We start from the raw sequence: 15,642 nt of genomic DNA on the forward strand, positions 1-15,642 counted from the left end.
TTTGCCATTCGTACCTGCCGCGTGCAGGTTTTGTTTTGAATCGTTTGCCTGGTTTCTGCTCTTGTGTCTATGTGTGTGCACGTTAGTTTCGTACACAGCGAGTTGTAAATGCTGTGTAATGTGGTTATGTAACATGGACCTGCCAGCCGGTCGGCCTCAGTGGACCATGAAATGGAATGTAATTGGTAAGTGTGTGGTCTAAAAGCTCTATTCAACAATGGCATCAGAAGGTATACACACACACACACATAGTGCATGGTGTGTGCCAGTGGCTTGCAGATGTAAATGCCTGTTGCTGATGCCTTGGTAAGTGAGAAGAATCTCAGGCAGTGGTATTTTATTGTGTCTCCCAAACTGATTCCTGAATTGTCCCTTTTTTTTCTTTGGATATCTGAGCTTTGGTGGAATCACTTCCTTTGGAGCAAGATGTTTCACAGGAGAGAGAGAGAGAGAGAGAGAGAGAGAGAGAGAGAGAGAGAGAGAGAGAGAGAACATTTTAAAATCGGTGAGCTAGTCAGGTTGTGATTGGATGAGAGAGAATGGTGAAACCGCCGGAGCCAACAGGAACTGTGGCTGTGACTTATGAAGACTGACTCCTGACTGAACTTTCACTTAGCTTCATTACGACACATTCCTTACTACATGACTAATATAACAGCTTAGTAGGAAGTTGTCTGTGTTGTTGTGTATTGTTTTAGCCAGTGAGGTAATTTGCAGGATGGTTTTGTGGGATATTTTGCAACAAGAGCAGTGATGCACTCAGGCAGGTTTTAAACAAACCCCCAGAAAAAAACAGTTTAGCCATTTCATGTGCATTTACTTATAGTTTTACCCTCAAACATAGTGGCTCATTATGTCCTCTTCATCTAATCTTTCACGTTCATTGCCTCGGCAGATGTCGTTGTAGCAATGTAATTCAATTTGTGCATCATAAATTGAATTTGGAGACATATCAGATTTGATTTTGCCCTTACAACTACATTTTTCGCTTCCAAGAACCAGCGTGAGGTCAACCTGCTGTAATTACACACAGTGTCATTGTGTGACACCGGGGGTTGTCCCAGGCATCTGGCTCAAGGTCCTCTGTGACCTGACCATCATTTATGATTTATCCTCTCACTCACAGGCAAACTGTTGGACTCCTGAACATACTGTGCGACTGACCTCCAGATTGTGTGGAGGTCAGGGCGGAGTCAAGGACGTTCTCTAACAGATTGAGCGTGAGTGAGCGTCTAGGTTGATGGCAAACAACCCGCTGAGCTACAGCCCTGATGATAATAATCAGGATGTTAAGAGGACATCAGGGGCTTCAACATAGAGCAGTTGCAAAAATAAAACTGACAGTTATGTCCATATTTCTCTTTTAATCTGTTTTTCCAAAGAAAACTGCGCTTACCAACTGTTAATTTTTCAGGAATGCACTAAATGTTTGTCCATATCAGGGTGAATCTGTAAAATCCTGCATCGGTTCTTTTTTGGCAGTAACTTATTTATCATGTCGCTTATCTAAATGTCATAAATCAGGCCACACGCTGGCCTAAGGGGTCGATTCCTGTCAGCGAGTCCTCCTTAACTGCTCTGATTTACATGGTGATCAGAGCGGCTGGGCAACAACTCCCTCATGGTCGAGTAGTAGTGACAAACCTGCACGCAGATACACAGACACTCTGCTCGCAGTGTGGTTTATGGCTGCAGAAGCTCCTATTAGCCACGGCTCATAAAATCTGCGACTGTTGGTCTGTTAAACACTGCTCGGAGAAGGCACACACGTATAAAGATACACACACATACACACACACACATACACACACACACACACACACGTGCATTTAGATAAACAGTCAGTACGCTCACAGTTTTTTTATGCAACGCTTTTTGCTTGAGAAGAGTGAAGAGAAGAAAATCATTGCATCACACTCACAGACTCCAAATATCCTTCATAGCCCAATAAAGGAGAACTGCAGGGATTTTATGTTCAGTTACGTTACGTTGCTCATTATTGAGTAATCTGTCGAGTCAATCTTCAAATTGTCTTTATTGTTCGACAAACAGTCAAAAAACTCGAGAATAATCATAGAGGAAAGTAGGAAAACCTCATATTTATTTATTTATTCATTATTTATCAAAATAAATCAGTAAAAATAAAGAAATCCGGTAATATTTTCGACACTACTACCATTGGAGCTTCTGAACGAAGGAGCTTAATATTTTTGACAGATGCCTCATAACACTAATAAAGATATATTGGAAACCGCGTTTCAAGGTAGAGCAAATTATTGATGGCCTGAACAAGTCAAATGAAAAACTGTAGAAACATATCTCCGCCAAGGCTCAAGAGTCCCCTCATGAAACTGGATTTAAATCTAATAGATTTTTATTTTTGCTCAACACCAATAAATATCAATCCCCTAAAGATGCCTGAATTTTTAATAAAGATCCATCAATCGATCAAGAATTATTCTAAACGTTGAAAAACTGTCCAGTGGTTTTTTTTGTAATCCTGCTAACAGACAAACATTGATAAAATGAATCCACGTATGTAATGGTGATCCCAAAAACTGAACTACATTTATTATTTCATAACATTTTAAGAGCCGCATTTTCTTTCAAGGTATCTTTATTCATCCTGTGTTACTCCAGGGTGCACAGTTGAGTTCCTGTGTGAACAAAGTCTCTATTTCGGTGCCCCACTCCACACGAGCTGTGAGGCCGTGCTGATTGTGCAGCGCTTGTCCTCGATTCTGTTGATGGCTTTATCTCACTCACTCCGATGAAAGAGAATGCCCCCAGTTCAATTAGGAATGGGATGAAGTGTGTGTGTGTGTGTGCGTGTGTGTGTGTGTGTGTGTGTGTGTGTGTAGGTGGTCCTTGGATTTCAAGTAGATTGATAGTAGCGCTCGAGCTTCCCTATCCATACTACGCCAAAAAGGTCATCTCTCTGCAGTGTGTGTGTGTGTGTCTGCCATGCTTGGTGTGTGTTTCTATTAGTGTGTGAGTGTAGTGAATAAAAGGAAATGTGGCTTTCTGAGATAAGCAGCCCTACTTTGCAGCTTGTTGAGAGCAGCCTCCTCATGTTGAACCGGGTTGTGCACTTCAGGCTCCCCAGCATAGCGTGATAACCACTAATGATTAAAAATGAACCTCTTCCTTCAGATTCAGGTTAGCAACTGATAATCTAAACAGGCGCTTGTGATCTTAATTGTTTTAATAGAATATCTTTATATTTCTATAAAAAGCTGGAGGAAAAGAAGATAAGAGAGAAAGTGAAAGAAGGGATGAAAAGCCGGGAAGACGCATATCAGTGATCCAGGCTGTGAAAAAGTAAAAAGATCCAAACCCTAGTAACCTTACGACGATTCTGATTCATACACTTTTTTATGTTGACAGTGTAAAGTGTCGATATTTCAGAAAAACGATTTGAAATAATAATTTGGTTCGGGTCGTGTTTGGTCACATTGGCTGGGATACTTGATTTTTTACACCACACCAAAGTTCATATGAAATGATTGAATGAATAAAAGCATTGTATCATATTTTGTTATCGTACTTTATTATCCTCCTATGATCATTTACATGTTGTTCTTTGATACAAAAGGGTAATGCTTTTTAACTCAGTTGTGGCAAGAAAAAATATGTGAACCCTTTGGAATTTCCTGTTTTTCTGCAGCAATTGGTCCTAAAATGTGATTTGATCTTTATCTAAGTCACAAGTACATGAACAAAAGGTGCCAAAGCTAATAAAAACACAAGTAATTATAACCTGTTGGGTTGTTAATGGACACACCCGTGAAACATTCACAAGGCTTGTGCAAAAATAAACCCTGGATTTAATAACTGGTCGAACCTCCTTCAGCAACAATGACCTCAAACCAGCTTTTCTAGCAGCTGTTTGTGCAGGAGGATTTTTTGTGGATCATTCTTTCCACAGACCTGCTTTAGCTCAGACATATTCCCAGGATGTCTGGTGTGAACTGCCCACTCGAGTTTAGTCACAGCATCTCCATCAGGCCGCGCCTCTACCAGAAGTGGATTTTCTTGTTTGAAGTCGTTCTGTAGCAGATTGACTTCAGTGTTTCGAGTCATTGTTCTGCTGCATCACCCAACTTCTTCTGAGCTTCAGCTGGTGGACAGAGACCACGACAATATACTGGAAGATACCTGGATAAACTTAACCTTTTGGGATGATGTTGCTCTGTAGTGCCACTTTTACACCATATGTGGTAACGGTTGTTTTCAAACGTTTCAACCTTCATTTTATCACATCGTCCCAGTCGCACTGTAGAGTGTCGTGATTGTCTTTTTTTTACCTCACTGATAATTCTGTGTTGTGCTCTTGGAGTCATCTTCACTGACTATCATTGTCATTTTCACCATCATTGACAGGACAGTGCAAGCATGAAATATTTAAAACTAACAATTTAGTAGCACTTAAATGGCACTTACTTATAGCACTTTGTAGTTTTGCTCTTTTGAAGAAATTGTACTTTCTCTATTCTTGTTGTTCTGGGTTTGTACCCTCATGGTTGAATGCACTTATTGTAAGTCGCTTTGGATAAAGCGTCAGCTAAATGAAATGTAATGTAATGTAATGTAAATAGGGAGAGAGAATGGGGAAAGAAAGGCAGCAAGCAGCTCGGAATCGAACACGTGGCCACAGCATGAGGACTCCGCTCAGCTTTTGTTCATGTCATTACTCGATGGTTTCACACACTACCACTCTGCATGTGTTCCGACAATTTCATACATAAAGGCAGGTAATTCCAAAGAGCTCACTTAGTTTATATTACCACGGATGTGTAGGTTTACACCATCATCACTTCTCTATATAGCCACTTAAAACTCTGCTGTATCAGTTGTACATTAATATTCAATTAGACTTAATGGTCAGATATTTAATTGATCTCCCAACACAAAGTGTTTTCGTGCCACAAAAACAACCACCCACTGAAACACTGATGGATGAAAGGATGTTAAAAGCTAACGTACAATTTACAAGGTGTTTCCATATGAATGTAAAAGCTCAGGGCCCCATCTGCGAGGTATTAATTGCAGATTGCAAATCACAAAAGCCTCAGTTCCACCTGCTCCTCTCCTTCATCTTTTTTTTTCTTCTTCCTTTCAACTTTGAATTCATCCTCCAGTCCCACAACCTTGCTTGTCCCTTTTAAAGATTCTGCTCTGTTCCCATCGACATCCTCAGCTGTCTTCTCTCCCATCTTCAGGCCACTTCTATTCGATGTTGTTTACTCTCTTCTGTGATTCCTCCTCTCTGCTGATCCCCTCCTTCCATGGTTCTCCTCTTTACACCTCCTGGAGAGTAGGAGGGAGCAAATGAGAAAGTCTAAAGAGCCCACATGAATTCCTCGAGCCGGAATGTCTGATTGATTGAATTAGCACAGGTGGAGGAGAGGATATGAGTGTGGCGGTCAGATGAATTTCTGAGAGCTGTGTGCACATGTGTGCATGCAAGCGTGTCAGGGTCAGGGCCATTAAATGGGAGCTGCCGCTGAATTAAGAATTGATTTCCCCCCCCACCTACAAGAGATACTGTGTGCATGAGCACAACGAACACTTCTGCACAAACATGCTTGGTGGGAAAGGAAGTGGCCGGGTCCGTGTTTTTGCTTTATGGTTGTGGTGCAAACGTACGTGTGGTGCAAATGTGTGTTTGTTGGTTGTGTGATAGAGTGAATTGTGTCATCAACAGGGAGACCAAAGCTCAATTTGATTCGAGCTAAGTCAGTTTTTTTGGAAGTTTGTCATCAGTGGTGCCGCTGCTATAGCCATATGTGTGTGTGTGTATTTGTGTTGGTTTTTGTGTACCGGTATGCTTGCATCCTCCATGTTTTAAGGCTCCCGGTCGATTGTAATCATATAAACCTAATGTGATTTACAGAAATAACAACTTAGTTATTTATCATTGTCCTTTCCCTTTCAGAGGTCCTTCCGGTCCTTCAGTAACGATGACCGCCATGTCATGGCAAAACACTCCACCATCTACCCGTCCTCTCAAGAGCTGGAGGCAGTTCAGACGCTGGTGTCCACTGTGGAGTGTGCCCTCAAACATGTCTCCGATTGGCTGGATAAGAGCAGAAGTAACGTCGACAGCAAACCAGCAGACAGCACAGAGGAGGACGACCCTGGCGATGAGCCTAGCGAGGAAACAGTGGAATCCAGTAACAGCTGCAGGTAAAGTAGAAGTAACACTTTATATTTTTTACATTCAATAGATTCATTATTTAGTCTATTAAATCCCAGAAACTCGATTGACACAGAAGGTGACATCCTCTTGTTTTTTCATGCAATGGCTGGAGCTGCTTCTCTTTGACGAGGTGTCTGATGTCAGAGGGTAGTGATGATGATGCTACTCACAGCTGATTTTAGCCAAAACATCTTGCTCAAACAGATTCTCACATTTGGTAGAGCTGTGCATGGCTTACAAAGACGGCAATTCCACCCCCGCATCAACCTCAGCACTGATCCCTTGTGTGAAAATGACTTGACTGTGTCGTGTCATCACAGACCAGCAAGAGAAACTGTAAAATTCTCCAAATGCTTAAATAGCTTTTATTTTTTCTTCGTCAATTAATTGTCTGTCGATTATTATACAGATGAAGTGATTACTCTTTTAGTGCTAACATGTGCTAATAAATAGTTTTTTATTGCATAACGTGTATAGACCAATATCTTTCATATATTCGGACAGTCGGACAGTTCTGCTCAAAGGCCTCAGTCCCAGGCAGCAGAAGCATGTTTGGCTCTTGAGGAAATTCACTTCACTACTTGACAATCTCTGGGCAGAGTCGCCATGGTCAGCGATCTCCATGAATCTCTTTTATTAAGGGTTCACTACTTCTCATTAAAGCCTTAAATTGCCTTGTCAGATCTTGTTTTGCGAAGCTGGCACCTTATATTTTCATCTTTAACGGAGCTCCTTACCAAACATTAGTTCAACAGTAGAATAATGTTGGTTTTAAATGGAGTTATGCTATTATGTCAGGCAAATTGAGTTTTTATATTGGGCATCACGCCTGCAGAGTAATTCGATTGATTAGATGTGTCAAAAAAAGTAATTATGATTAATTATGAAGTATTAGTGATCATAGTGACCTTATTACATTAACAAGGTCATTTTCCTTTCAGTTTTTATACTGTTTTGCTAAATCTCTGATATCCAGGCATATATATGAATGTAAAAATGGTAAAATTAGAGTTTTTCATCCATACATTGAACTGTCTATGTCCTTTCTTCCCCTTTAGCAACAAGGAGTCCAGCAGCGGTGGCGTGCTGTGTGGCGTGATGAGGATCGGCCTCGTGGCCAAAGGCCTCCTGGTTAAAGGCGACATGGACCTGGAGCTGGTGCTCATGTGCAAAGGCAAACCCACACAGACATTGCTGGACACTGTCTGTCACCATTTACCCACACAGATCGAAGTAAGAGACACACACACACACACACACACACACACACACACACACACACACACACACACACACACACACACACACACAACAACACACAGACCTACACAAACACACCTACACACATGCATACATTCAGACACATGATGCTGCTTCCTGCTCTCAGCCTTTTGTTTTCTTGAATACACTTGTTTACAAAACTGATGCTGACAAACACACACACACACACACACACACACACACACACACACACACACAAACATCTTAGCCTTGCAGTGACATCCCAGTCTGACAAATTATTTCCAAAAAGTACTATTTTTATCACATAATCCTCTCCAGTGTCAGAAATGAAGCTATTTGGATAAGCTTCCACATTTTATGAGTGTCTCTGCTTGAGTTTGCTAACTCCCACAGCTCTGTGTGTGTGTGTGTGTGTGTGTGTGTGTGTGTGTATAAGTTCATGTGTAAGTGTAAAGAGGTGAGTCGTGAGTGTTGGCATAAGTAGGCAGCAATATCTGCAAGTGAGAAGTTGAGAGGTGTTTGTATGAGTCATGTGTGATTAATACTCTTGTCACTACGTCAGTGTCATGTTTCCTCATTAACAAGTCATGGCACAGAAGTGGAGCTCCTTACATTCGCTCTCACACACACACAATACAAAACTGACACCTACAGAGAGGCCACACTAAACATGCAAGATCATTTTTTATGTGCTGTGGTTTATGAGTCTTGTATTTATTTATTTGTAATACACAAGATTGAACTTAATTCAATCTAGTTCAATAGTTAATAGTTCATTCTTAAACTAACATAATCTCTATCCTAAGCTTTAACCCAAGTTTAAAACAAGTCATGTATTTTGATGACCAGATTTTTGGCCTCACTTCGATGGTGAGTGTAAAACAATGAAATAATACAAGTGAATACACACAAATGCAGTCAACTGGCCAGTATTTTGACAACACCAAAAACAGCCCCACATACTTGTACTTATAGCAAGTTATCTCGTAAGACTTTTGTCGTTGCACTGATTGTCCAATTTGTTTTGTTTGCATTCACACACACATTCTGTGAAGGTGTATCACGTGTGGACAAGTAAGATTCTGATACTTCTCCTATTTAAAGAATGTTATTTTAGCTCAGAATATCAACATCCTGTGGCCAGAAATAGACCCGTTTAGAATTCAACAGTGAAACAGAATCACCAAGGCAGTTTTATTTTCATCCTAAAATAATGTTGAATGAGTGATATCTCAGCAGAAGGCTCAGATATTTACTTCTTCTTTTCGATCGGTGCCACGTTGTGACCTTCATCATCCACTTATGTCTGTTTGACACATGACAGAAGCTGACAGAAGAGAAATATGAAGTCACAAGCTCCTTGCCCGAGGCAGCCATCTTGGTACAAACTACGACAGAACCCAAACTCACGCTGAAGATTACTCTCACCTCACCGACCATGAGGGAGGATGATGATGAGGAGGAGGAAGAGGAGGAGCAGGAAGAGGAGGAGGAAGAAGAGCAGGAAGAGGCCGTGGAGAACGGGGAGGATGGAGAAGAAGAACAGGAGGAAGTGCAGGAGGAAGTAAAGGAGGAAGAGGAAGAGAAGGAGAAGAACGGGCAAGGTAGGAACCTCCAGACAGGAAAACACACTGAAACACAGACAAATTAATTTTATATTGCACATGTATATTTTATTGTGTAAAGCTCAGATGTTTTTGTTTCACTTAACAAGAGGTTTGACCCTATTTACTTGTGCTGAAACAAGACGCGACAGCTACAGGACACAAACCAGAGCCGAGCACACAATAACTGTTCAGTCTAGTAACAATCTTCTGTCCCCAAGCCTCCCGTCCGTTTTCATGGGTAACAGGAACTGGTTATAATTGGTTGTGGGCGGTAGGACGGGGAAGCAAGGCCAGCAGGTCGGGGAAATCAATAACCGAGCAGTAGCGAGCCGGCCATCCATCCTGTGGCTCCCGTCCAACTAGACACTCAGGTCTCCGAGAGAGATGAGAGATGAGAGATAGCTCGAAGGTTAGCCGTACATCACGCCACGTGCCACGGCAAGACGGACAAGACCGCTCGTATTTTCTCTCCTCACACGGAGAAAAGCACACACACTCAAGAGAGGACACACACACACACAGTCGTATTTTGTACCTGACGGATGAAGATAGCAGTCACACTAGATGTCTGAGATTTCATCAGGCATCGCTGGAGGTCGAGGGGGGTGGGACAGTTTGTCTAATAGGGTTATCTCTTAAAAAGGCAGGGTGTAATACTCGTGCACATTAAAGCTGGGCTCAGACTACAGGAGTTTCAGGCAGGTATAACCCTGATTCAGCTTTGGTCAGTATCCACGTTCGGCCCAGTGAGAAGTGGCATACGCAATGGTTATAAATGAGGCCCCAGAGCTAAGCAATGGTTCATTCTGAGGGTAACTTCACCAAGCGTGCTACTGTTGACAGATATTATGAAATCTCACTGGAAGAATAGATAACCCGTGTCTCAGGCCAAATTTCTCAGCCTTCTTAGACTTCTGCTTAGAGCAAGTTCTCGCTCCACGCCACTGGAGCAATAGTCTTAATAATCTCCTGTAGTGTGTGCGATGCGCCATTGTTTTCTAACGTTGTAGTGTGGGCATGTTTAAGATAATGGAGACAAATATCTGCGAAGCTTCTGCGTATCTCCGTGATGCAACCGGATTTTAAAATCGTTTTTATTTAACAACTGTAGTCTGAGCCCGGCTTAACACATTCGACAGGTACAAAAAACAGTGGTGGTGTCAGCATCTCTTCTTTTAAAACTGATCCTGCCTGTGTTAGAACGTTGTTAGCAACACATTAGAGATATTAAATATCCTTGAAAGACACAAAGTAACATAACAACACAATTCACACTTGTTAAGTAAAAAAATCAAAATTGCTGTGGGATTCCCATGTGTGCAGAATGTCTCAGTCAGCTCTGGATATTTGAATTCTGTTAAATGATTTAATATCGCTTTCTAATTTAATAATCATCTATATATCACTTTTAAACAGTTTTAATCAGTCAGTGGTTTTATCTATCGCCACAGATTACATTCTAGATTTTGTGGTCTCTGGGGAGGAGGGCGCTGTGACCGTAAATCAGAGGAGACCCAATAGCAAAGGCTTGTTCCGTTTCTTTTGTTTTTTTAATGCGACTGAGGGAGAAGACGACGTCAGTGACACAGAAGGAGATAATGATAAAAGCCGAGTGCTGACTCAGCGATTGAGAGAACAGTGGGAGGGCTAATGAGAGGAGAAAGACTGGAGTGATCCACAAGTAGCAGCAGCAGAGTTTTCAACACGCAGCCTGAGATTCACCTGAGATACAGAAACACACGTCCTCATGCCGGAGCGAAAGCGACGCTGCCATAACGGCCAGAAGAGTTCAGTGATAATGTTGGATGGATTTTTCTCGCTTGCGTTACTACACGTTTGACATTTCGAACCAATAACTCGAGGGAGGGATTTTTTCTCTTCATGGGAGATTGATGAGGAAAATATTTACCTAGTTTGAGTTTTCAAACGGACGGAGAGGGCTCGTCAGTGTGTTTTAGTTCACCCCCGGTCGGCCCCCACGCATAATAAACACTCCTTTAAAACCCCATGTAACCACACTCATTCATACACAGCCTCATCTGATTCAGCTCGCCCTGCACATCCCAGGCTTTGTGCCGAGTGAGTGTGCAGGAATTCAAAAATAGTCTGGTGTGTCGGGCGACATGAATCAAATGCTTTGATATAAAAGTATACGAATGCTCCTCTTTTACCAACTCTGACTAAACCCTGCCTTGATTCCTCCTGTGTTGCGTTTGCCTCGGACTGGGTCAAACTATCTTAAGATTATTTTTTGTTCTTTTATTTTATTTCAGTTTTCCTTCAGGAGCACTTGATTCTGTGTTTGCCCAGACAGGGTGTTGAATTGCTTTTCTCTGCACCATTTCTTTACGAGCCTGTGAAATCAAGTGCACATTACGAGAAAAAAACACAACAACAAAACTCCTATTTTGACTCCTGCCTGGTGCAGACTGGATCAAAATAAATACAATCCTCTTCAAATACATAAAGGCGAGATTGATTTACCTTGCTGGGCACCTGTGAAAAGACTGGATGTGTCTTTAACGACGCCCACACACAGTAAATCAAACACTCCTTAGGTATTTGTTTGGTGTATGTCTGTGGGGGGGCTCTCCATCCCACAAAGTTGCCTCTTCTCTTGTGAACCCCGGTGGCTCCTCTTCACCGATTTGTCAGCGACAGATGGATGTAGATTACTCAATCACCGTTGAACAGCGTGTGTAACTTTCAACACATGCATGTGTAGAAGAAGCAGCGCATTCTGTGTTACTGTGTGTCAACATGCGATGCAGTTAACACACACGAGACTGATCGTGGTGTTGAAAACGACACCGTGTGCAGGTTTTTTACGAGCATTCATTGCAGATCTGTGAACGGTAGAGGAGAGGAACAACTTTGTGGCATGAAAAGCACCTTGTATGTACCAAAATATCCATGCATGTGTGTGTGTACGTGTGCACTCACAGGAAAAACGGCCCCCGTGTGTGTTTGCACACCTGCACACACGCACAACTTCAAACACACACGCTCAGACATGACGTGTGTGTGTTTCACGTTCTCTATACCGGGTTGTTATTGTTTTGTGGCAGTGTTGGGTGCTGCTGCGCACAGAGTGGAGGCTGAGGAGGAGGAGGAGGGGGAGGTGCTGGATAGACACAGATGTCTGTTGGCCCTGGCAGCGCTGCGACACGCCAAGTGGTTCCAGGTCGGCACCCGCTCACTTCCTGTCTTCCTGCCCGATGCTTATTGTAGCCTGACGATTCAGCCAAAGGGAAAACACTCACTATCAGCTGCAGTGATACTCTGGTGCTTTAATAAGCCCACTCACTTTAATCAAGAACAGATGCACACAATTATCAATATGAATTTTAATTTTACAATCCTATAATGATTAAATGCAAGTTTAGTAGTTTGATTAACATTTTATTTTACATCATCTCTCATTAAATTTTATAAGATCTTGTTAGACATCAAGAATTGGAAATATTAAACATCACACACAACACATACGTATCATTAGGCTACAAAAGCAATGGTTGATACTTGTTTTTCTTTTTGGCTATTATGTGAACCTGCCTGCTCTGTACAGTATGTCAGTGCTTCCCTTTGATTCCCCTCCCATACCCTTCCCCATCTGTCTCCCCCACTCACTTGTCTTACTAAAGCATTGTACACGTTTAGAGGCAAAACTCAGAAATATATATATATTTTTTAATAATTCAGAATATTCTCTCTGTGGGGAGTTTCAGACAGATAGGATCATTTCATTATGATTTCAAAGCAGGCTGTTATTTTTGTGTTTGCACAAATGCCACTTCTGCGCTCAATCTCTCCCTTCCTCCCTCTTTCTGTTTAACCTTCCTTCTTGCCTCCCTCTGCCTCTCCTGCTTCTCCTCTCTCCATCCCTCCATCTCTCTCTCAGGCTCGAGTGAACGGACTCAAGTCCTGCGTAATTGTTCTCAGGATACTTAGAGACATGTGCAATAGACACCCTGTCTGGGAACCTCTAAAAGGATGGGTGAGAGCTTCACTGTAATTACCTGGAGTGTTAATCCAGTCACATGAAAATAAAGTGTTAAGCCCTCTTTTCTTTGCATGTTGCACATTCATCTGTGTCTGCGTGTGCTCCTGCAGCCATTAGAGCTCATCTGCGAGAAGGCAATTGCCACCTGCAACAGACCTCTCGGAGCGGGAGAAGCCCTGCGCCGAGTCATGGAGTGTCTGGCCTCAGGCATTCTGCTACCAGGTACGTGATGGATCCCATGAATATACTGTACAGCTGTGTTTTCATGCAAATTCTTGCCATTGCTGAATACCAGGGCAGAGGAGCAGGTCCAATCTGGGCAGAGGAGCAGATTCATGGAGACTCTGCCTCTTGCCACATTTTTTAGATATTTCTGTAACAGAGGAAAAATGTTATTAATGACCGAGCAGAGAACAGCTGTCTGACGTAGGTGATCATTAGGAGAGCATCTTAATTATGGCAGCAGAAGAATTCTTGTACTAAATATTCAGCAAAAAGACAAAGTCATGCACAACAATATGATTCATAAAATCTAAATTTTAGCTTTAGGATTCCCTTGTCAGTAAGCTGAATGATACATGCATCAATAATATATTGTGATTTGATTTCAGTTAATCCTCATTTTTCTGAGCATCTTAATTATGGCATTAATAATTTTTTTTCAAAATGTTTTAGCATATACTCCAAAATTAATTATTCAAAATGTGTATCCATAAAACTGAGTTTTACTGTATTTAACCTTACAGAATTATTTGGGTAGATTTAAAATCCATTGAGGCTCATTAAGAGGGTAGTTTAAAGGATTTATTAGTTTTAATAAGAGAACAGAGCAGCTTACATGAATATTAAGAGAAAAAATATATATACATCACATTTAATTTACAGGTATGAAAATCTGTCCAATACTGGAAAGAGATTTAAGATACAAATTTAAAGTTCAGGATTTTTATCATTTTAATTTGAGTGACTGGTCTGAAAACCTCAAAAGCGGATTTTGATATTTCTATTGTTCCTGCTGCCACTGATGATGATGATGATGATGATGATGATGAAGACTTCCTCTGTCACTTGTGTCATGACAGTGAAGCCCAATTAAACGTTGCTGTCCCCCCAGGTGGTCCAGGTTTGCACGACCCATGTGAGAAAGAGCCAACGAACACACTTGCCAACATGACCGACCAGCAGGCTGGAGCCATTACCTTCAGAGCACAGGTACACACACACACACACACAGAGAACAGGTTAAAGACACTGTTGTTATCACCCAGCTGTACTTGCCCTGAGCTGTCAGTGTGTGGGAATCAGTGAGGAACCCGCCTGTAACCACAGAGACAGAGCCCATCACCGCTATCTGCATGCCCGCAAACACACATATGCTGGTGTGAGTGAGCATGTGTCTCTCCAGAAACAATTGTGTGGTGCTGCATTTTAATGATTGGTGTGGGAAACTACTGCCACCGCCAACCATAAATCCATCTCTGACACCCTGAGGACAGAATTTGCATGCATGCACCTTTGTGTGTGCGTGCTGTCATGACCTTCTTCTCTCTCTCACACACACACACACACACACACACACACACGACTGAGCAGGGCAGCCGCTGAGCCGCACAGCTTAGTGAATCCCGCCGTCCATTTCCTTTGAAGGCAGCCCGGGCGACGCTGGAATGTCAATAGGGATAATTGTTGCAGATACAAGTGCAGATAGGAGAGAGGGAGCTGTTCCGTCAATGAGCTACACAGAGCCTCAAGAATGTGTCAGACACTCCACCTCCCTAATGGATTTATATGTGCGGAGCCGTGCGGCTCATCTCTGATTGGTCGTGCAGATTATGAACGTGTACAGTCGACGGAGAATGATGAGTTAACACTGGGACATGCTGGTTAGTGTGTCTGCTGGTGTTAGTGGTATTTACGTAGGGAAACATTTGAAAACAGCAACTCTTGGATTTTTGGGGGGTGAACAGCAAGTGTTTCAAGATAAATATTATTTATTCAAATTGAATGTTTCAATTTGAAGCTGTATATTGTCCTCTGTGGCTTGCAAGTTCTTTTAATTTAGGAACAGTTCTTATTAATGGAAAAAATACTGAAAATAAATAATCCAGAGTTAAGTGAATAAGAATGTTTTCCCTTGCCAGTCAACTTGCAATGACTTTTTTTTTTAACAAAAAGCTTGTGTTGCTAGCTGGAGGACAAGGTTCAAAAGAAGTGGGCATGTAGGAGGAAGAAAAGGTCTATCAAGTTGCATTGTGGGAAATTGGATCCAGTTTTTTGGGGAAAACGACCTATACTAGAAAAGTCTCTGCTGCATTAAATGTAACATTTAGTTTTAAATCTTTGTCTTCCTTGTTGCTTTCATGGAAGTACAATTCTAAATGACTCGATCTCTTATCCTGTGTTTTTGGTTCGACAGCATGCTCTCAGACTCATGGCGTTCGGACAGATCTACAAGGTGTTGGAGATGGAGCCTCTCCCCTCAAATAAACCATCACAGAAATACCCCTGGTCTGATAAAGAAGGTTTGTACGTTGTTCACCAGACTGTCTGCATCATCCTTATCCCTCGTCCCTCCCTCTGTCTTTTAT

General features: G+C 42.0%; 1 protein-coding gene across 6 annotated transcripts in view; it reads left to right on the forward strand.

Annotated features, from left to right (window-relative positions):
* LOC118125960 (spermatid perinuclear RNA binding protein) overlaps positions 1–15,642 on the forward strand; it is a 79,623-nt gene that overhangs the window by 48,201 nt on the left and 15,780 nt on the right. For all 6 annotated transcript variants that reach the window (XM_035185069.2, XM_035185068.2, XM_035185067.2 and 3 more), the window contains 8 exons: positions 5,939–6,189; positions 7,261–7,435; positions 8,769–9,048; positions 12,120–12,235; positions 12,953–13,048; positions 13,165–13,276; positions 14,169–14,266; positions 15,471–15,576. In XM_035185069.2, the coding sequence (XP_035040960.1) occupies positions 5,939–6,189; positions 7,261–7,435; positions 8,769–9,048; positions 12,120–12,235; positions 12,953–13,048; positions 13,165–13,276; positions 14,169–14,266; positions 15,471–15,576 (1,234 nt within the window). The remainder of the gene's footprint in view (positions 1–5,938; positions 6,190–7,260; positions 7,436–8,768; positions 9,049–12,119; positions 12,236–12,952; positions 13,049–13,164; positions 13,277–14,168; positions 14,267–15,470; positions 15,577–15,642) is intronic.

This window comes from Hippoglossus stenolepis, chromosome 18 (assembly GCF_022539355.2).
Source record: "Hippoglossus stenolepis isolate QCI-W04-F060 chromosome 18, HSTE1.2, whole genome shotgun sequence".
Classification (NCBI taxonomy): Eukaryota; Metazoa; Chordata; class Actinopteri; order Pleuronectiformes; family Pleuronectidae; genus Hippoglossus; species Hippoglossus stenolepis.